At 47.1% G+C, this 22,719-nt stretch overlaps 1 protein-coding gene across 4 annotated transcripts in view; it reads right to left on the bottom strand.

The window, feature by feature from the left end:
• The window catches only part of LOC139408249 (ciliary neurotrophic factor receptor subunit alpha-like), a 447,111-nt gene that overhangs the window by 216,143 nt on the left and 208,249 nt on the right, over positions 1-22,719 (bottom strand). For all 4 annotated transcript variants that reach the window (XM_071151924.1, XM_071151923.1, XM_071151922.1 and 1 more), the window contains exon 3: positions 16,897-17,130. In XM_071151924.1, coding sequence (XP_071008025.1) covers positions 16,897-17,130 — 234 coding nt within the window. The remainder of the gene's footprint in view (positions 1-16,896; positions 17,131-22,719) is intronic.

Genomic DNA, 22,719 nt, shown 5'->3' with positions numbered 1-22,719 from the left:
GTCATAGACTTTTCTCTCTGCTACTGCACGGCAAACCCTACCGGAGCTCCAAGTCTAGGTTCAAGAGGCTTCTAAAGAGCTTTTATTAACCCATATCCATAAGACTCCTGAACACCTGAACACCTAATCAAATGGCTCCCCATACAATTAGCATTGACCCCATCCTCCTTTTTTACGATTCTGCTACTCTCTGTTTATTATTTATGCATAGTAACTTTACCTCTACCTACATGTACATATTACCTCAATTACCTCGACTAACCAGTGCCCCCGCACATTTACTCTGTACCGGTACCCCCTGTATATAGCCTCCACATTGAATCTGTACCGGTACCCCCTGTATATAGCCTCCACATTGACTCTGTACCGTAACACCCTGTATATAGCCTCCACACTGACTGTACTGGTACCCCCTGTAAATAGACTTCACATTGACTCTGTACCGTAATACCCTGTATATAGTCTCCACATTGACTCTGTACCGGAACCCCCTGTACATAGCCTCCACATTGACTCTGTACCGTAATACCCTGTATATAGTCTCCACGTTGACTCTGTACCGGCACCACCCAGGATATAGCCTCCACATTGACTCTGTACAGTCATACCCTGTATATAGACTCCACATTGACTCTGTACCGTAATACCCTGAACATTGCCTCCACATTGACTACGTCCCCGTACCCCCTGTATATAGCCTCCACATTGAATCTGTACCGTAATACCCTGTATATAGCCTCCACATTGACTCTGTACCGTAATACCCTGTATATAGCCTCCACATTGACTCTGTACCAGCACCTCCCAGTATATAGCCTGCTCATTGACTCCGTACTGTAATACCCTGTATATAGTCTCCACATTGATTCTGTACCGTAATACCCTGTACATTGTCTCCACATTGACTCTGTACCGTAATACCCTGTATATAGTCTCCACATTGACTCTGTACCGTAATACCCTGTATATAGCCTCCACATTGACTCTGTACCGTAATACCCTGTATATAGTCTCCACATTGACTCTGTACCGGTACCCCTGTACATAGCCTCCACATTGACTCTGTACTGTAATACCCAGTATATAGCCTTTACATTGACTCTGTACCGGCACCTCCCAGTATATAGCCTCCACATTGACTCTGTACCGCCAAACCCTGTATATAGCCTCCACATTGACTCTGTACCGGTACCCCCTGTATATAGCCTCCACATTGACTCTGTACTGTAATACCCTGTATATAGTCTCCACATCGACTCTGTACCGTAATACCCTGTATATAGCCTCCACATTGACTATGTACTGTAATACCCTGTATATAGCCTCCACATTCACTCTGTACCGGTTCCCCCTGTATATAGCCTCCACATTGACTCCATACTGTAATACCCTGTATATAGCCTCCACATTGACTCTGTACCGTAATACCCTGTATATAGCCTCCACATTGACTCTGTACCGTAATACCCTGTATATAGTCTCCACATTGACTCTGTAACGTAATACCCTGTATATAGCCTCCACATTGACTCTGTACCATAATATCCTGTATATAGCCTCCACATTGACTCTGTACCAGTACCCCCTATATATCGCCTCCACATTGACTCTGTACTGTAATACCCTGTATATAACCTCCACATTGACTCTGTACCGTAATACCCTGTATATAGCCTCCACATTGACTCTGTACTGGTACCCCCTGTATATAGCCTCCACATTGACTCTGTACTGTAATACCCTGTATATAGCCTCCACATTGACTCTGTACTTTAATACCCTGTATATAGTCTCCACATTGACTCTGTACTGTAATACCCTGTATATAGCCTCCACATTGACTCTGTACTGTAATACCCTGTATATAGCCTCCACATTGACTCTGTACTGTAATATCCTGTAAATAGCCTCCACATTGACTCTGTACTGTAATACCCTGCATATAGCCTCCACATTGACTCTGTACCGGTCACCCTGTATATAGCCTCCACATTGACTCTGTACCGGTACCCCCTGTATATAGCCTCCACATTGACTCTGTACCGTAACACCCTGTATATAGCCTCCACATTGACTCTGTACTGGTACCCCCTGTATATAGCCTCCACATTGACTGTGTACCGGTACCCCCTGTATAAAGCCTCCACATTGACTCTGTACCATAACACCCTGTATATAGCCTCCACATTGACTCTGTACTGGTACCCCCTGTATATAGCCTCCACATTGACTCTGTACCATAACACCCTGTATATAGCCTCCACATTGACTCTGTACTGATACCCCCTGTATATATCCTCCACATTGACTCTGTACCGTAATACCCTGTATATAGCCTCCACATTGACTCTGTACCGTAATACCCTGTATATAGCCTCCACATTGACTCTGTACCGTAATACCCTGTATATAGCCTCCACATTGACTCTGTACCGTAATACCCTGTATATAGCCTCCACATTGACTCTGTACCGTAATACCCTGTATATAACCTCCACATTGACTCTGTACCGTAATACCCTGTATATAGCCTCCACATTGACTCTGTACCGTAAAACCCTGTATATAGCCTCCACATTGACTCTGTACCGTAATACCCTGTATATAGCCTCCACATTGACTCTGTACCGTAATACCCTGTATATAGCCTCCACATTGACTCTGTACCGTAAAACCCTGTATATAGCCTCCACATTGACTCTGTACCGTAATACCCTGTATATAGCCTCCACATTGACTCTGTACCGTAATACCCTGTATATAGCCTCCACATTGACTCTGTACCGTAATACCCTGTATATAGCCTCCACATTGACTCTGTACCGTAATACCCTGTATATAGCCTCCACATTGACTCTGTACCGTAATACCCTGTATATAGCCTCCACATTGACTCTGTACTGGTACCCCCTGTATATAGCCTCCACATTGACTCTGTACCGTAATACCCTGTATATAGTCTCCACATTGACCCTGTACCGGTACCATCTGTATATAGTCTCCACATTGACTCTGTACCGGTACCCCCTGTATATAGCCTCCACATTGACTCTGTACCGTAATACCCTGTATATAGCCTCCACATTGACTCTGTACCGTAATACCCTGTATATAGCCTGCTCATTGACTCTGTACCGTAATACCCTGTATATAGCCTCCACATTGACTCTGTACCGTAATACCCTGTATATAGCCTCCACATTGACTCTGTACCGTAATACCCTGAATATAGCCTCCACATTGACTCTGTACCGTAATACCCTGTATATAGCCTCCACATTGACTCTGTACCGTAATACCCTGTATATAGCCTCCACATTGACTCTGTACCGTAATACCCTGTATATAGCCTCCACATTGACTCTGTACCGTAACACCCTGTATATAGCCTCCACATTGACTCTGTACCGTAATACCCTGTATATAGCCTCCACATTGACTCTGTACCGTAAAACCCTGTATATAGCCTCCACATTGACTCTGTACCGTAATACCCTGTATATAGCCTCCACATTGACTCTGTACCGTAAAACCCTGTATATAGCCTCCACATTGACTCTGTACCGTAATACCCTGTATATAGCCTCCACATTGACTCTGTACCGTAATACCCTGTATATAGCCTCCACATTGACTCTGTACCGTAACACCCTGTATATAGCCTCCACATTGACTCTGTACCGTAATACCCTGTATATAGCCTCCACATTGACTCTGTACCGTAATACCCTGTATATAGCCTCCACATTGACTCTGTACCGGTACACCCTGTATATAGCCTCCACATTGACTCTGTACCGTAATACCCTGTATATAGCCTCCACATTGACTCTGTACCGTAATACCCTGTATATAGCCTCCACATTGACTCTGTACCGTAATACCCTGTATATAGCCTCCACATTGACTCTGTACCGTAATACCCTGTATATAGCCTCCACATTGACTCTGTACCGTAATACCCTGTATATAGCCTCCACATTGACTCTGTACCGTAATACCCTGTATATAGCCTCCACATTGACTCTGTACCGTAATACCCTGTATATAACCTCCACATTGACTCTGTACCGTAATACCCTGTATATAGCCTCCACATTGACTCTGTACCGTAATACCCTGTATATAACCTCCACATTGACTCTGTACCGTAATACCCTGTATATAGCCTCCACATTGACTCTGTACCGTAATACCCTGTATATAACCTCCACATTGACTCTGTACCGTAATACCCTGTATATAGCCTCCACATTGACTCTGTACCGTAATACCCTGTATATAGCCTCCACATTGACTCTGTACCGTAATACCCTGTATATAGCCTCCACATTGACTCTGTACCGTAATACCCTGTATATAGCCTCCACATTGACTCTGTACCGTAATACCCTGTATATAACCTCCACATTGACTCTGTACCGTAATACCCTGTATATAGCCTCCACATTGACTCTGTACCGTAATACCCTGTATATAACCTCCACATTGACTCTGTACCGTAATACCCTGTATATAGCCTCCACATTGACTCTGTACCGTAATACCCTGTATATAGCCTCCACATTGACTCTGTACCGTAATACCCTGTATATAGCCTCCACATTGACTCTGTACCGTAATACCCTGTATATAGCCTCCACATTGACTCTGTACCGTAATACCCTGTATATAGCCTCCACATTGACTCTGTACCGTAATACCCTGTATATAGCCTCCACATTGACTCTGTACCGTAATACCCTGTATATAGCCTCCACATTGACTCTGTACCGTAATACCCTGTATATAACCTCCACATTGACTCTGTACCGTAATACCCTGTATATAGCCTCCACATTGACTCTGTACCGTAATACCCTGTATATAGCCTCCACATTGACTCTGTACCGTAATACCCTGTATATAGTCTCCACATTGACTCTGTACCGTAATACCCTGTATATAGCCTCCACATTGACTCTGTACCGTAATACCCTGTATATAGCCTCCACATTGACTCTGTACCGTAATACCCTGTATATAGCCTCCACATTGACTCTGTACCGTAATACCCTGTATATAGCCTCCACATTGACTCTGTACCGTAATACCCTGTATATAGCCTCCACATTGACTCTGTACCATAATACCCTGTATATAGCCTCCACATTGACTCTGTACCGTAATACCCTGTATATAGCCTCCACATTGACTCTGTACCATAATACCCTGTATATAGCCTCCACATTGACTCTGTACCGTAATACCCTGTATATAGCCTCCACATTGACTCTGTACCGTAATACCCTGTATATAGCCTCCACATTGACTCTGTACCGGTACCCCCTGTATATAGCCTCCACATTGACTCTGTACCGTAATACCCTGTATATAGCCTCCACATTGACTCTGTACCGTAATACCCTGTATATAGCCTCCACATTGACTCTGTACCGTAATACCCTGTATATAGCCTCCACATTGACTCTGTACCGTAATACCCTGTATATAGCCTCCACATTGACTCTGTACCGTAATACCCTGAATATAGCCTCCACATTGACTCTGTACCGTAATACCCTGTATATAGCCTCCACATTGACTCTGTACCGTAATACTCTGTATATAGCCTCCACATTGACTCTGTACCGTAATACCCTGTATATAGCCTCCACATTGACTCGGTACCGTAATACCCTGTATATAGCCTCCACATTGACTCGGTACCGTAATACCCTGTATATATCCTCCACATTGACTCTGTACCGTAATACCCTGTATATAGCCTCCACATTGACTCTGTACCGTAATACCCTGTATATAGCCTCCACATCCCCCTGCATATATTGTTATTTTTTACTGCTCCTCTTTAATTCCTTGTTACTTTTATCTCTTATTCTTATCTCTATTGTTTTAAACTGCATTGTTGGTTAGGGGTTCGTAAGGAAGCATTTCACTGTTGTATTTGGTGCATGTGACTAATACAATTTGTTTTGATTTGATGCCAACAGGCACACATGCATTCACACATGCACAATATTTTCTGTCAACACAGAAGTCATCATAGGTGAAATGATGAATTCACATTCAGAGATGCTCTGATAGAGTATTTGAACACTTACTGAACCGTAGCAGACATAAATAATGTGATATATTTTTAGACTGATCTGTGTTTAGTCAACTGTGTCGCTAAAGTTACAAATAAAGTCACACCTCAGATATTTGTTGGAGGGAAGAACGTCTGAGTGCTATTGCTATGAGATCTTGAGGTTGAAGTGTTACAGTATTTAATGTGACCATAGATTATTTATTATAATGGAAGAAAACCTTTTGTTATTCTCCAATGACACAGTACCCCTCCCTCCCACTCTTCCTCCCTCTTCTTCCCTCTTCTTCCCTCTCTTCCCTCCCTCTTCTAACTCTTCTTCCCTCCCTCTCCTCGCTCTCCTCCACTCTCCTCCCTCTTCTTCCCTTTTCTTCCCTCTCTTCCCTCCTTCTCCTCCCTATTCTATCCCTCTCTTCCCACCCTCTCCTCCCTCTCTTCCTTCCCTCCCCTCCCTCTTCTTCCCTCTATTCCCTCCCTCTCTACCTCCCTCTTCTTCCCTCTCTTCACTCACTTTCCTCCCACTTCTTCCCTCCCTCCCTTCCCTCCCTCTCCTCCCTCTCTTCCTCCCTCTTCTTCCCTCCCTTCCCTCCCTCTCCTCCCTCTCTTCCTCCCTCTTCTTCCCTCTTCACTCACTCTCCTCCCACTTCTTCCCTCCCTCCCTTCCCTCCCTCTCTTCCTCCCTTTTCTTCCCTCTCTTCCTCTCCACCGTCCCTCTCTTCGCTGTCCTGTCTCCCTTCCTCCCTCTCTTCCTCCCTTTTCTTCCCTCTCTTCCTCTCCACCGTCCCTCTCTTCGCTGTCCTGTCTCCCTTCCTCCCTCTCTTTCTCCCTCGTATCCTGTTTGAATGTACTTTTGAATGTACAAAATGTACTTCTGTCAAGTTAAGAACACCTTCCTAATTTTGAGTTGCACAACGTATCGCCCTCAGAACAGCCTCAATTCATACAGCTTTCTCTATGTCAAAATGTACTTTTGATGCAGGTTAGGAGAATTAGGTTAAGATTAGAAAGAGGTTAGCTAAAATGACAAAAAATTATCCTTTTGACATCAATTTTACACAAGCTGCATCCTTTCTAGAAATGACTTTCTAGAAAGAATCGTCTTCTCTGTTTCTTACCGCGCTTCCCTCCCTCTCTTTCTTCAAATCAAATCAAATGTTACTTGTCACATGCGCCAAATACAAGATGTGTAGACCTTACGGTGAAATGCTTACTTACATGCCCTTGTAAGGGAGATAGCAGTCTATGACTGGAGTCTTTAACAATTGTTTGGGCCTACATATAAAACCGCCTAGTATAGAGGTCCTGGATGCCAGGAAGCATGGCCCCAGTGATGTACTGGGCTGAAGCACTACCCTCTGTAGAGCCTTACAGTCGGATGCTTAGAAGTTGCCATACCAGGTTGTGATGCAACCCGTCAGGATGCTCTCGATAGTGCAGCCGTAGAATTTTTCAAGGATCGGAGGACCCATGCCAAATATTTTCCCTCTCCTGAGGGGGAACAGGCGTTGTCGTACCTTCTTCACGACTGTCTTGGTGTGTTTGGACCATGATAATTTGTTGGTGATGTGGACACCAAGGAAATTGAAACTCAAGACCCGCTTCACTACAGCCCTGTCAATGTGAACAGGTTGGTGTCCTGGCACCACACTGCCAGGTCTCTGCCCTCCTCCCTATTGGCCATCTCATCGCTGTCTGTGATCAGGCTTACCGCTGTTGTGAAGTCAGCAAACTTAATGATGGTGTTGGAGTCGTTCCAAGCAGTCGTAGGTGAACAGGGAGAACAGGAAGGGACTGAGCACGCACCCCTGAGAGGCCCCCGTGTTGGCATCAGCGTGGCAGATGTGTTGCTACCTACCCTTACCATCCCGTCATCAAGTCCAAGATCCAGTTGCAGAGGGAGGTGTTTAGTCCCAGGGTCCTTAGCTTAGTGATGAGCTTTGAGGGCACTATGGTGTTGAACACTGAGCTGTAGTCAATGAATAGCATTCTCACATAGATGTTCCTTTTCTCCAGGTGGGAAAGGGCAGTGTGGAGTGCAATAGAGATTGTGTCATCTGTGGGTCTGTTGGGGCGGTTGGCACATCCCTCCCTCCCTCCCTCCCTCCCTCCCTCCCTCCCTCCCTCCCTCCCTCCCCCCCTCCCTCCCTCCTTCCCCTCCTCCCCTCCCTCCCTCCTTCCCCTCCTCATGGTTCAGCGTAGCTCTGATGCAGGTTGTGACAGTCTCTCCCTTTCTGTGGGATAGAGACCATGAAACATTAATCAGCCTCTTAGCCACACCACTTATGTCATGATCTCTCTCTCTGCTCTGACCCAGACCCAACCAGTGGACTATTTACAGCTGACCCCAGTAACATTATACTCTTAGAGAAGAAGGTGCTATCTAGAAGGTTCTTCGGCTGTCCCCATAGGAGAACCCTTTGAAAAACCCTTTTGGTTCCAGGTAGAACCATTTTGGGCTCCATGTGGAACCAACCCTACAGAGGGTTATACAAAAGGGTTCTACCTGGAACAAAAAGGGGTTCTCCTTTGGGGACAGCTGAAGAACCCTGAAGAACCCTTTTTTCTAAGTGTACTGTACATCTCTATTTCTCTCTCTCTCTTTGTCTCTCTATCTATCTATCTCTGTCTCTTTTTGACTCTCTCTCAATCTCTCTCTCTCTGTCTCTCTCTCTCCACCTCCACCCCTATATATCCTCTCCTCCCTCCTTTCTTTCTTCCCCTCTTTATTTTATGCTCCATCTCTTTATTTATTAAATGAACACCAAGATAAGCGACACAAAGTATAGTAACGCGAGACCATCAACTAACAAAAACAAGATCCCACAACAGAAAGTGGGAAAAGGGCTACCTAAGTATGATCCCCAATCAAAGACAACGATAGACAGCTGCCTCTGATTGGGAACCATACTCGGCCAAAAACAAAGAAATTGACAACATAGAATGCCCACCCAAATCTCACCCTGAACTAACCAAATAGAGAAATAAAATGGCTCTCTAAGGTCAGGGCGTGGCTCTCTAAGGTCAGCCCCCCCCCCCCCCCATCCCAAAGGTGCGGACTCCCGGCCGCAAACCAAAACCTATAGGGGAGGGTCCGGGTGTGCATCTACCCTCGGTGGCGGCTCTGGTTCTGGACGTAGCCCCCGCTCCCTACGCTGATCCCTCCTCTTCTGTGGAACCGGACCGTGGCTCGTTTCCGGAGACTCCGGACCGTGAATCGTTGCCGGAGGAACCGGACAGTGGGTTATTGCCGTAGGCTCCGGACTGGGAACCCCCGCTGGAGGCTCTGGACTGCAGCTTGTCGCTGGAGGCTCCGGACTGCGGACCGTCGCTGGAGGCTCCGGACTGCGGACCGTCGCTGGAGGCTCCGGACTGCAGACCGTCGCTGGAGGCCCCGGACTGGGTGCCGCCGCTGGAGGCTCCGGACTGGGTGCCGCCACTGGAGGCTCCGGACTGGGGGCCGCCGCTGGAGGCTCCGGACTGGGGGCCGTCGCTGGAGGCTCCGGACTGGGGGCCGTCGCTGGAGGCTTCGTGCCATGGATCGTCACTACAGGCTCCGGGCCATGGGTCATCACTGCACGCTCCAGGCCATGGATCATCTCTGGAGGCTCCGGGCCATGGATCATCACTGGAGGCTTCGTACGTGGAGCTGGAACAGGTCTCACCGGACTGAGGAGACGTACTGGAAGCCTGGTGAGTGGAGCTGCCACAGGGCTTACCAGGCTGGGGAGACATAGTGGAGGCCTGGTACGTGGAACCGGAACAGGTCTCACCGGACTGGGGAGATGCACTGGAAGCCTGGTGCGTGGAACAGGCACCGGATACACTGGGCCGTGGATGCGCACTGGAGGTCTCGAGCGTAGAGCTGGCACAACCCGTCCTGGCTAGATGCTTAGTTTCGCCCGGCAAATGCAGGGTGCTGGCACAGGATGCACTGGGCTGTGAAGGCGCACCGGAGACACAGTGTGCAGAGCCGGCGCCGGATATCTTGGGCCAAAGAGACGCACCGGAGACCAGGAGTGCTGAGCCGGCACAATCCGTCCTGGCTGAATGCCAACTCTAGCACGGCAAATGCGAGGAGCTGGCACAGAGCTCACCGGGCTGTGAATGCACACTGGAGACACCGTGGGCATCACCGCATAACACGGTGCCTGACCAGTCAGACTCTCCCCACGGTAAGCACGGGGAGTTGGCTCAGGTCTAAACCCTGACTCCACCAATCTCCCCGTGTGCCCACCCAACATTTGTTTTGGAGCTGTCTCTCGGGCTTACGTCGTTGCCGTGACTCCTGGTCTCGTCGCTGTTCCTCCCTCGCTGCTTCCATCTGTTCCCATGGGAGGCGATCCCTTTTCGTCCAGGATCTCCTCCCACGTCCAGGATCCTTTGCCGTCCAGGATGTCCTCCAATGTCCACTCCTCCTGGCCACGCTGCTTGGTCCGTTTTTGGTGGGATCTTCTGCTACGTCCGTTGTTAGTGGTAGAATGACCCGGACCAAGGTGCAGCGTTGTAGGCGTACATTTTCTTTATTAAATGTTTGAGTACTTGAATACAGCACTAGGTAGATGTAGTGAGTGTTTACTGACTATTTGTTTCCAGAGAAATTAAAAGTTCTGCTTTGAACACATTGTTTAGTGATAGCATAACATCCAGCTAGACATTAAGAAATACTTCACGATCGCAGATACACAGACAAATGGCACCATATTCCCTTAATATTGAACTACTTTTGACCAAGTGAACAGATTTGGTAACTAATGTTGTTATGCTTCAACAGTGATGTAAAAAGTAAAACAAAGACAATAAAAATAGTGCTGTTAGGTGAATTAGAAGCTTGTGCAGTAGAGCTTTGCAAACACAAAGGGAGTAATGAAGTGTTAAGAGTCCGACGCAGTCCTGCACAAATCTAAGTAACATATTTTTTTAAATCCCATCACAATCTGTCAATTTAAGCAGTTTAATCCACCTATGTCGTCCTTCCGCATTTACAGTGGAAATTTGTAAAGCTACAGCGCTGTTTGTCAGACAAAAAGTCCAAACTAATATGACCTCACACGATGGCGTTCTCCGTTTTGCTCTACGACCTGCATAACTGTCATGGGACTCAGCTGAAGGTAACCCATACAAATGAATGGAAGAATTGAGATTTATATAGATAATTAACCTTCATCTGAATGTAACCCATACACTTTTTTCTTTATTTTATTTCACCTTTATTTAACCAGTTGAGAACAAGTTCTCATTTACAATTGCGACCTGGTCAAGATAAAACAAAGCATTGCGACAAAAAACAACAACAAAGAGTTACACATAAACAAACGTACAGTCAGTAAAACAATAGAAAAGTCTATATACAATGTGTGAAAATGGAGTAAGGAGGTAAGGCAATAAATAGGCCATAGTGTCAAATTAATTACAATTTAACAAATTAACACTGGAGTGATAGATGTGCAGATGATGTGCAAGTAGAGATACTGGTGTGCAAAAGAGCAAAAAGTAAATAAAAACAAAATGGGGACGAGGTAGTTGGATGAGCTATTTACAGATGGGCAATGTACAGCTGCAGCAATCGGTAAGCTGCTCAGATAGCTGATGTTTGAAGTTAGTGAGGAAGATATAAGTCCAACTTCAGCGATTTTTGCAGTTTGTTCTAGTCAATGGCAGCAGAGAACTGGAAGGAAAGGTGGCCAAAGTAGGTGTTGGCTTTGGGGGTGACCAATGAGATACACTTGCTGGAGCGCATGCTACGGGTGGGTGTTGTTATGGTGACCAGTGAGCTGAGACAAGGCGGAGCTTTACCTAGCAAAGACTTATAGATGACCTGGCGCCAGTGGGTTTGGCAATTAATATGTAGCCAGGGCCAGCCGACAAGAGCATACAGATCGCAGTGGTGGGTAGTATATGGGGCGTTGGTGACAAAACGGATGGCACTGTGATAGACTGCATCCAGTTTGCTGAGTAGAGTGTTGGAGGCTATTTTGTAAATGACATCACCGACGTCGAGGATCGGTAGGATTGTCAGTTTTACGAGGGTATGTTTGGCTGTGTGAGTGAAGGAGGCTTTGTTGCGAAATAGGAAGCACATTCTAGATTTCATTTTGGATGGGATATGCTTAATATGAGTCTGGAAGGAGAGTTTACAGTCTAGCCAGATATCTACGTATTTGTAGATGTCCACGTATTCTAGGTCAGAACCGTCCAGAGTAGTGATGCTAGTCGGCGGGTGGGTGCAGGCAGCGATCGGATGAAGAAGATGCATTTAGTTTTACTAGAGTTTAAGAGCAGTTGAAGACCACAGAAGGAGTGTTGTATGGCATTGAAGCTCGTTTGGAGGTTAGTGTCCATAGAAGGGCCAGATGTATACAGTATGGTGTCGTATGCTTGGAGGTGGATCAAGGAATCACCAGCAGCAAGAGCAAAATCATTGATATATACAGAGAAAAGAGTCAGCCCGAGAATTGAACCCTGTGTTACCCCCATAGAGACTGCCAGAGGTGGGAGGCTTGGGCAAGTAGCTGCGGGGGGTGCAGAGCTGTTGGCCGGGGTTGGGGTAGCCAGGAGGAAAGCATGGCCAGCAGTAGAAAAATGCTTCTTGAAATTCTCGATTATCGTGGATTTATCGGTGGTGACAGTGTTTCCTATCTTCAGTGCAGTGGGCAGCTGGGAGGAGGTGCTCTTGTTCTCCATGGACTTTGCAGTGTTCCAGAACATTTTTGATGCACATTTGGACGCACAAATGCACATGCAGGATGCACATTTCTGTTTGGAAAAGCTAGCCTTTGCTTTCCTGCCTGACTGTGTGTATTGGTTCCTGACTTCCCTGAAAAGTTGCATATCGCGGGGAATATTCGATGCTAGTGCAGTATACCACAAGATGTTTTTGTGCTGGTCGAGGGCAGTCAGGTCTGGAGTGAACCAATGGCTTCATCTGTTCTTAGTTCAACATTTTTTGAAAGGGGCATGCTTATTAAAGATGGTGAGGCAATTGCTTTTAAAGAACAACCAGACATCCTCTACTGATGGGATGAGGTCAATATCCTTCCAGGATACCCCGGCCAGGTCGATTAGAAAGGCCTGCTCGCTGAAGTGTTTCAGGGAGCGTTTGACAGTAATGAGTGGAGGTCGTTTGACTGCGGACCCATTATGGATGCAGGCAATGAGGCAGTGATCGCTGAGATCTTGGTTGAAGACAGCAGAGATGTATTTGGAGGGTAAGTTGGTCAATCTATGAGGGTGCCCATGTTTACGGATTTAGGGTTGTACCTGGTGGGTTCCTTGATAATTTGTGTGAGATTGAGGGCATCTAGCTTAGATTGCAGGGCGGCCCGGGGTGTTAAGCATATCCCAGTATAGGTCACCTAGTAGAAAGGACTCTGAAGACAGATGGGGGGAAATCAATTCACATATGGTGTCCAGGGCAGAGCTGGGAGCTGGGGGGGGTCTATAACAGAAGGCAACAGTGAGAGACTTATTTCTGGAGAGATTAATTTTTAAAATTAGAAGCTAAACTGGAGAAATATATAGATATTAAATCTTCATCTGAAGGTGACCCACACAAATGAATGGAAGTATGGAGATATACTCTCTATATATATAGATATTAACTTTTGATCTGAAGGCAACCCACATCCCTCCGTCAGTCTCACTGTCCTGTTAAAACAACCCACATCCCTCCGTCAGTCTCACTGTCCTGTTAAAACAACCCACATCCCTCCATCAGTCTCACTGTCCTGTTAAAACAACCCACATCCCTCCATCAGTCTCACTGTCCTGTTAAAACAACCCACATCCCTCCATCAGTCTCACTGTCCTGTTAAAACAACCCACATCCCTCCATCAGTCTCACTGTCCTGTTAAAACAACCCACATCCCTCCATCAGTCTCACTGGCCTGTTAAAACAACCCACATCCCTCCATCAGTCTCACTGTCCTGTTAAAACAACCCACATCCCTCCATCAGTCTCACTGGCCTGTTAAAACAACCCACATCCCTCCATCAGTCTCACTGTCCTGTTAAAACAGCCCACATCCCTCCATCAGTCTCACTAGCCTGTTACACGGGGGGCCTTAACCCTCACACCCACAGCTAGGAGAGTATGTTGCCTGGAGGGGAGAATGGGAGTGAGGGGGGAAGGGGGAGGGGGAATGGGAGGTAGGAGGAAAGGGGGGGATGGAGAAAAGGGGAATCGGAGGAATGCGGAAAGGTAGGGAGGGGGAAGGGATTGAGGGGGAAAGGGAGGGAGGGGGAAGGGATTGAGGGATAGAGAAAGGGAGGGATGTGGAATGGGAGGGAGGGTGAAAGGGATGGAGGGTGAAAGGTTTGGAGGGGTAATGGGAGAATGGGAGGGAGGGTGAAAGGTTGGGAGGGAGGGTGAAAGGCATGGAGGGGTAATGGGAGAATGGGAGGGATGGTGAAAGGGATGGAGAGGTAATGGGAGAATGGGAGGGAGGGTGAAAGGGATGGAGGGGTAATGGAAAAATGGGAGGGAGGGAGAAAGGGATGGAGGGGTAATGGGAGAATGGGAGGGAGGGTGAAAGGTATGGAGGGGTAATGGGAGGGAGGATGAAAGGGATGGAGGGGTAATGGGAGAATGGGAGGGATGGTGAAAGGGATGGAGGGGTAATGGGAGAATGGGAGGGTGAAAGGGATGGAGGGGTAATGGGAGAATGGGAGGGAGGGGTGAAAGGGATGGAGGGGTAATGGGAGGGAGGGTGAAAGGGATGGAGGGGTAATGGGAGCGAGGGTGAAAGGGATAGAGTGGGTAATGGGAGGGAGGGTGAAAGGGATGGAGGGGTAATGGGAGAATGGGAGGGAGGGGTGAAAGGGATGGAGGGGTAATGGGAGAATGGGAGGGAGGGGTGAAAGGGATGGAGGGGTAATGGGAGGGAGGCTGAAAGGGATGAAGGGGTAATGGGAGAATGGGAGGGAGGGTGAAAGGGATGGAGGGGTAATGGGAGAATGGGAGGTAGGCTGAAATGGATGGAGGGGTAATGGGAGAATGGGAGGGAGGGTGAAAGAGATGGAGGGGTAATGGGAGGGAGGGTGAAAGGTTGGGAGGGAGGGTGAAAGGGATGGAGGGGTAATGGGAGAATGGGAGGGAGAACGGTTGGGAGGGAGGGTGAAAGGGATGGAGGGGTAATGGAGAATGGAAGCGATGGTGAAAGGGATGGAGGGGTAATGGGAGAATGGGAGGGAGGGGTGAAAGGGATGGAGTGGTAATGGGAGAATGGGAGAATGGGAGGGAGGGGTGAAAGGGATGGAGGGGTAATGGGAGAATGGGAGGGATGGTGAAAGGGATGGAGGGGTAATGGGAGGGAGGGTGAAAGGGATGGAGGGGTAATGGGAGAATGGGAGGGAGGGTGAAAGGGATGGAGGGGTAATGGGAGAATGGGAGGGAGGGTGAAAGGTTTTGAGGGGTAATGGGAGGGAGGGTGAAAGGGTGGGAGGGGTAATGGGAGGGAGGGTGAAGGGTGGGAGGGGTAATGGGAGAATGGGAGGGAGGGTGAAAGAGATGGAGGGGTAATGGGAGAATGGGAGGGAGGGTGAAAGGGATGGAGGGGTAATGGGAGGGAGGGTGAAAGGGATGGTGGGGTAATGGGGTAATGGGAGGAATGGTGAAAGGGATGGAGGGGTAATGGGAGGGAGGGTGAAAGGGATGGAGGGGTAATGGGAGAATGGGAGGGAGGGTGAAAGGCATGGAGGGGTAATGGGAGAATGGGAGGGAGGGTGAAATGTTTGGAGGGGTAATGGGAGGGAGGGTGAAAGGGTGGGAGGGGTAATGGGAGAATGGGAGCGAGAACGGTTGGGAGGGAGGGTGAAAGGGATGGAGGGGTAATGGGAGAATGGGAGGGATAATGAAAGGGATGGAGTGGTAATGGGAGAATGGGAGGGAGGGGTGAAAGGGATGGAGTGGTAATGGGAGAATGGGAGGGAGGGGTGAAAGGGATGGAGGGGTAATGGGAGAATGGGAGGGATGGTGAAAGGGATGGAGGGGTAATGGGAGGGAGGGTGAAAGGGATGGAGGGGTAATGGGAGAACGGGAGGGAGGGTGAAAGGGATGGAGGGGTAATGGGAGAATGGGAGGGAGGGTGAATGGTTTGGAGGGGTAATGGGAGGGAGGGTGAAAGAGATGGAGGGGTAATGGGAGAATGGGAGGGAGGGTGAAAGGGATGGAGGAGTAATGGGAGAATGGGAGGGAGGGTGAAAGGGATGGAGGGGTAATGGGAGGGAGGGTGAAAGGGATGGAGGGGTAATGGGAGAATGGGAGGGAGGGTGAAAGGGATGGAGGGGTAATGGGAGGGAGGGTGAAAGGGTGGGAGGGGTAATGGGAGGGAGGGTGAAAGGGTGGGAGGGGTAATGGGAGGAATGCTGAAAGGGTGGGAGGGGTAATGGGAGGGAGGGTGAAAGGGTGGGAGGGAGTGTCAGAAGATGCCATCTATTGTTATTAATGAGGGTCTGAAAATACTCAGCTGGGTGCATCCAGACAAGCTGTTCAGGTGTGAAACAGCGGCAGACTGCTGTGAGTGTGTCAGAGCCAGGATGCCTGATCATAGAATAGACAGATCAACACAGACCAACCACAGGTCAGAGAGAGAACATCTCTCACTATTTAGAGCAGATAGAGAGACTGAGAAAAGAGAAGATTCTCATTACTACAACTCACTGCCAATGGCGGGAGGGAGAGAGTAGGAGAGCATTAGAACTCACTGCCAATGGCGGAAGGGAGAGAGGGGAGGAGAGAGCGAGAGAGCATTAGAACTCACTACCCATGTGCAGAGAAAGAGAGAGGGATATGATGGTCATTCGAACTTACTTCCGATGCGCAGGTTGATCTGGTCCCGTCGTTCTCCATTGGGGTTCTGAAAGCAGCTGTAAAGTCCGTTGTTTGAGAGGTCCACCTCCATTAGTATGAGTCTAGACCCCTCCTCCCGGTGGTGTGCCTTCACGTCCGTCCCGTTTACCTTCCACGTCACGCTGGCATCGCTGTCCAGAGAGCCACACCTCATGGTCACGTCCCCATCCATACGCTCATACTGAATACTGGCCCCTGGAGAGGTGAGAGGAGCAGTAAACTGTTACTACACTGTTACTAGACTGTTACTAGACTGTTACTACACTGTTACTACACTGTTACTAGACTGTTACTACACTGTTACTACACTGTTACTACACTGTCACTGCACTGTTACTATGTCAGCTTGTCGGGGTGAACTGGGAGCACAGTGCTGTAGCGGTGGGACAGAAGAGATGGCAACGGAGACAACTTCATGAGCCCTATATTACCTATACTTCTCAACAGAGAGGGAGACAGACAGTGAGACAGAAGAGATGGCAACGGAGAAGGCTTCCTGAGCCCTATATTACCTATAATTCTCAACAGAGAGTGAGACAGAAGAGATGGCAACGGAGAAGGCTTCCTGAGCCCTATATTACCTATACTTCTCAACAGAGAGTGAGACAGAAGAGATGGCAACGGAGAAGGCTTCCTGAGCCCTATATTACCTATACTTCTCAACAGAGAGTGAGACAGAAGAGATGGCAACGGAGAAGGCTTCCTGAGCCCTATATTACCTATACTTCTCAACAGAGAGTGAGACAGAAGAGATGGCAACGGAGACAGCTTCCCGAGCCCTATATTACCTATACTTCTCAACAGAGAGTGAGACAGAAGAGATGGCAACGGAGAAGGCTTTCTGAGCCCTATATTACCTATACTTCTCAACAGAGAGTGAGACAGAAGAGATGGCAACGGAGAAGGCTTCCTGAGCCCTATATTACCTATACTTCTCAACAGAGAGGGAGACAGACAGTGAGATAGACAGTGAGACAGACATTGTGACAGACAGTGAGACAGACATTGTGACAGACAGTGAGACAGACAGTGAGACACATAGTGAGACACACAGTGAAACACACAGTGAGACAGACAGTGAGACGGACAGTGAGACAGACACTAACCACCAGGCCCTTGTATTTCTCTGTTAGTCTAAAGGCTGGGATGCCAGTGAGATGTTCAATTAGGAGATGTGTGGAGTCAACTCCACCTGTCGCTTCCATGTCCATGTGAATATCCTCCCCTCAGCTCCTCAACGGCTCAATGGCTCCTCAATGTATATTTATAAATACCTTTCTCTCCTTCCCATCTATCCCTCTCTCCCCCCTCTGTATTCCTCTGGAGAGGCCTGCCTCCGATGAATGAGACCGAGGACAACCCCTCAATGCCACCACCTCGTCTCACTGAAGAACGACGAAGGCAAGACTGAGGAGTACAAGAGCAGTACCATGGTATAAGAGAGAGGAGACATGAATGAGTAGTGTTGACAAGTACAGTACCATGGTATAAGAGAGAGAGAGAGAGGAGACATGAGGGCAGGTGGGTCACCAGAGGAACCTTAGACATACACGTTTGTATCTGAGCATGGGTTAGTGTAATGGAGTTCAGAACGTGCTGGAAGCTCACTCCACAGCTGGAAGCTCACTCCACAGCTGGAAGCTCACTCCACAGCTGGAAGCTCACTCCACAGCTGGAAGCTCACTCCACAGCTGGAAGCTCACTCCACAGCTAGCTTGAAATGGCATGAATGGAGCCATCCAATTGGTTCCTTTTGAGTGGCTCAAACATTGTCAAGGAGGATGGTCACGTGTTTTTATTTTATTTAACCTGTATTTATCCAGGAAGGGCTCGTTGAGATTTGAATGCCCTTTTTGAAGAGCGCCAAGGTAGGCAGCACCAAATCAGTACACAATTACAGACAGACAACATGAAAAACTACAATTCACATAGAATTCACTAGAGTATAACAAAATCATAAAACAGCAAATTAAAAACATTGACAGGTCAGAGAATCAGTCTCAAAATCCTTAATCGGTGATTTAAAAACACCAATCGGGACAAGTTCTTCCAGTTTAAAAGTATTTTGTAAGGCGTTCCAAGACGATGGTGAAGAGTACATAAAAGCCCTTTTACCAAATTCAGTTCGGACATTTGGAACAGTTAGCAGGATAAAGTCCAGCGAGAGAGACGACCCACCACATTTCTGAACAATAAAAGTACCTGAATAAAAAGGTAGTAAACCCAAAATGGCTTTGTAAATAAAAGTATAGCAGTGCCTGAGCCTACGAGTGACTAGAGAAGGCCAGCCAACCCTGGTATATAAAAGGCAGTGGTGCGTAATGGTTTTGCAGTTTAAAACACATCTCAATGCTCCATGGTAAAGGGTGTCAATTGATCTCAAACACTGCAGCAGAATCATTCATATATAAAATATCCCCATAGTCTAGAAAGGCATAAACGTTCCTCCTTCTGGTTTCAAAAGAAAAACAGACCTGAACTTCAAATTCAAAAATGTTTTATTGTGAAAAATGAGGATCGCTGGTTTGAGACCAGTGTAGAACAGTAGGGGAAGATATACTGGTTTGAGACCAGTGTAGAACAGGGACAGTAGAGGAAGATATAGTGGTTTGAGACCAGTGTAGAACAGTAGAGGAAGATATACTGGTTTGAGACCAGTGTAGAACAGGGACAGTAGAGGAAGATATAGTGGTTTGAGACCAGTGTAGAACAGGGACAGTAGAGGAAGATATAGTGGTTTGAGAACAGTGTAGAACAGGGACAGTAGAGGAAGATATACTGGTTTGAGACCAGTGTAGAACAGGGACAGTAGAGGAAGATATACTGGTTTGAGACCAGTGTAGAACAGGGACAGTAGAGGAAGATATAGTGGTTTGAGACCAGTGTAGAACAGGGACAGTAGAGGAAGATATAGTGGTTTGAGACCAGTGTAGAACAGGCACAGTAGAGGATGATATACTGGTTTGAGACCAGTGTAGAACAGTAGAGGAAGATATACTGGTTTGAGACTAGTGTAGAACAGTAGAGGAAGATATACTGGTTTGAGACCAGTGTAGAACAGTAGAGGAAGATACACTGGTTTGAGACCAGTGTGAGACAGTAGAGGAAGATATAGTGGTTTGAGACCAGTGTGAGTCAGTAGAAGAAGATATGCTGGTTTGAGACCAGTGTGAGACAGTAGAGGAAGATATAGTGGTTTGAGACCAGTGTGAGTCAGTAGAAGAAGATATACTGGTTTGAGACCAGTGTGAGTCAGTAGAAGAAGATATACTGGTTTGAGACCAGTGTGAGACAGTAGAGGAAGATATAGTGGTTTGAGACCAGTGTGGGACAGGGACAGTAGAGGAAGATATGCTGGTTTGAGACCAGTGTGAGACAGTAGAAGAAGATATACTGGTTTGAGACCAGTGTGAGTCAGTAGAAGAAGATATACTGGTTTGAGACCAGTGTGAGACAGTAGAGGAAGATATAGTGGTTTGAGACCAGTGTAGAACATTAGAGGAAGATATACTGGTTTGAGACCAGTGTAGAACAGTAGAGGAAGATATAGTGGTTTGAGACCAGTGTTGAACAGTAGAGGAAGATATATTGGCTTGAGACCAGTGTAGAACAGGGACAGTGGAAGAAGATATACTGGTTTGAGACCAGTGTGGGACAGTAGAGGAAGATATACTGGTTTGAGACCAGTGTGGGACAGTAGAGGAAGATATACTGGTTTGAGACCAGTGTAGAACAGGGACAGTGGAAGAAGATATACTGGTTTGAAACCAGTGTGAGACAGGGACAGTGGAAGAAGATATACTGGTTTGAAACCAGTGTGAGACAGGGACAGTGGAAGAAGATATACTGGTTTAAGACCAGTGTAGAACAGGGACAGTGGAAGAAGATATAGTGGTTTGAGACCAGTATGGGACAGTAGAGTAAGATATACTGGTTTGAGACCAGTGTGGGACAGTAGAGGAAGATATACTGGTTTGAGACCAGTGTGAGACAGTAGAGGAAGATATACTGGTTTGAGACCAGTGTAGAACAGTAGAGGAAGATATACTGGTTTGAGACCAGTGTGAGACAGTAGAAGAAGATATACTGGTTTGAGACCAGTGTGAGACAGTAGAAGAAGATATACTGGTTTGAGACCAGTGTGAGACAGTAGAAGAAGATATACTGGTTTGAGACCAGTGTGGGACAGTACAGGAAGATATACTGGTTTGAGACCAGTGTGAGACAGGGACAGTAGAGGAAGATATAGTGGTTTGAGACAGGTTTGAGACAGTAGAGGAAGATATAGTGGTTTGAGACCAGTGTGGGACAGGGACAGTAGAGGAAGATATACTGGTTTGAGACCAGTGTGGGACAGTAGAGGAAGATATACTGGTTTGAGACCAGTGTGGGACAGTAGAGGAAGATATACTGGTTTGAGAACAGTGTGGGACAGGGACAGTAGAGGAAGATATACTGGTTTGAGACCAGTGTGGGACAGTAGAAGAAGATATACCAGTTTGAGACCAGTGTGGGACAGTAGAAGATTATATACTGGTTTGAGACCAGTGTGGGACAGTAGAGGAAGATATACTGGTTTGAGACCAGTGTGGGACAGGGACAGTAGAGGAAGATATAGTGGTTTGAGACCAGTTTGAGACAGTAGAGGAAGATATAGGGGTTTGAGACCAGTGTGAAACAGTAGAAGAAGATATACTGGTTTGAGACCAGTGTGGGACAGTAGAAGAAGATATACTGGTTTGAGACCCGTGTGGGACAGTAGAATAAGATATACTGGTTTGAGACCAGTGTGAGACAGTGGAGGAAGATATACTGGTTTGACACCAGTGTGGGACAGGGACAGTAGAGGAAGATATACTGGTTTGAGACCAGTATGAGACAGTGGAGGAAGATATACTGGTTTGAGACCAGTGTTGGACAGGGACAGTAGAGGAAGATATAGTGGTTTGAGACCAGTGTGAGACAGTAGAAGAAGATATGCTGGTTTGAGACCAGTGTGAGACAGTAGAAGAAGATATACTGGTTTGAGACCAGTGTGAGACAGTAGAAGAATATATACTGGTTTGAGACCAGTGTGAGACAGTAGAAGAAGATATACTGGTTTGAGACCAGTGTGAGACAGTAGAGGAAGATATGCTGGTTTGAGACCAGTGTGAGACAGTAGAGGAAGATATGCTGGTTTGAGACCAGTGTGAGACAGTAGAAGAAGATATACTGGTTTGAGACCAGTGTGAGACAGTAGAAGAAGATATACTGGTTTGAGACCAATGTGGTACAGTAGAGGAAGATATACTGGTTTGAGACCAGTGTGAGACAGTAGAAGAAGATATACTGGTTTGAGGAAGAGACCAGTGTGGGACAGTGGAGGAAGATATACTGGTTTGAGACCAGTGTGGGACAGTAGAGGAAGATATACTGGTTTGAGACCAGTGTGAGACAGTAGAAGAAGATATACTGGTTTGAGACCAGTGTGGGACAGTATAAGAAGATATACTGGTTTGAGACCAGTGTGTTACAGTAGAAGAAGATATACTGGTTTGAGACCAGTGTGTGACAGTAGAGGAAGATATACTGGTTTGAGACCAGCGTGGGACAGGGACAGTAGAAGAAGATATAGTGGTTTGAGACCAGTGTGGGACAGGGACAGTAGAAGAAGATATACTGGTTTGAGACCAGTGTGAGACAGTGGAGGAAGATACACTGGTTTGAGACCAGTGTTGGACAGGGACAGTAGAGGAAGATATAGTGGTTTGAGACCAGTGTGAGACAGTAGAAGAAGATATG

This window comes from Oncorhynchus clarkii, chromosome 5 (genome assembly GCF_045791955.1).
Source record: "Oncorhynchus clarkii lewisi isolate Uvic-CL-2024 chromosome 5, UVic_Ocla_1.0, whole genome shotgun sequence".
Lineage (NCBI taxonomy): Eukaryota > Metazoa > Chordata > Actinopteri > Salmoniformes > Salmonidae > Oncorhynchus > Oncorhynchus clarkii.
The sequence above is the reverse complement of the archived record's forward strand: the minus strand, read 5'-3'. Positions and strand labels throughout refer to the sequence as shown.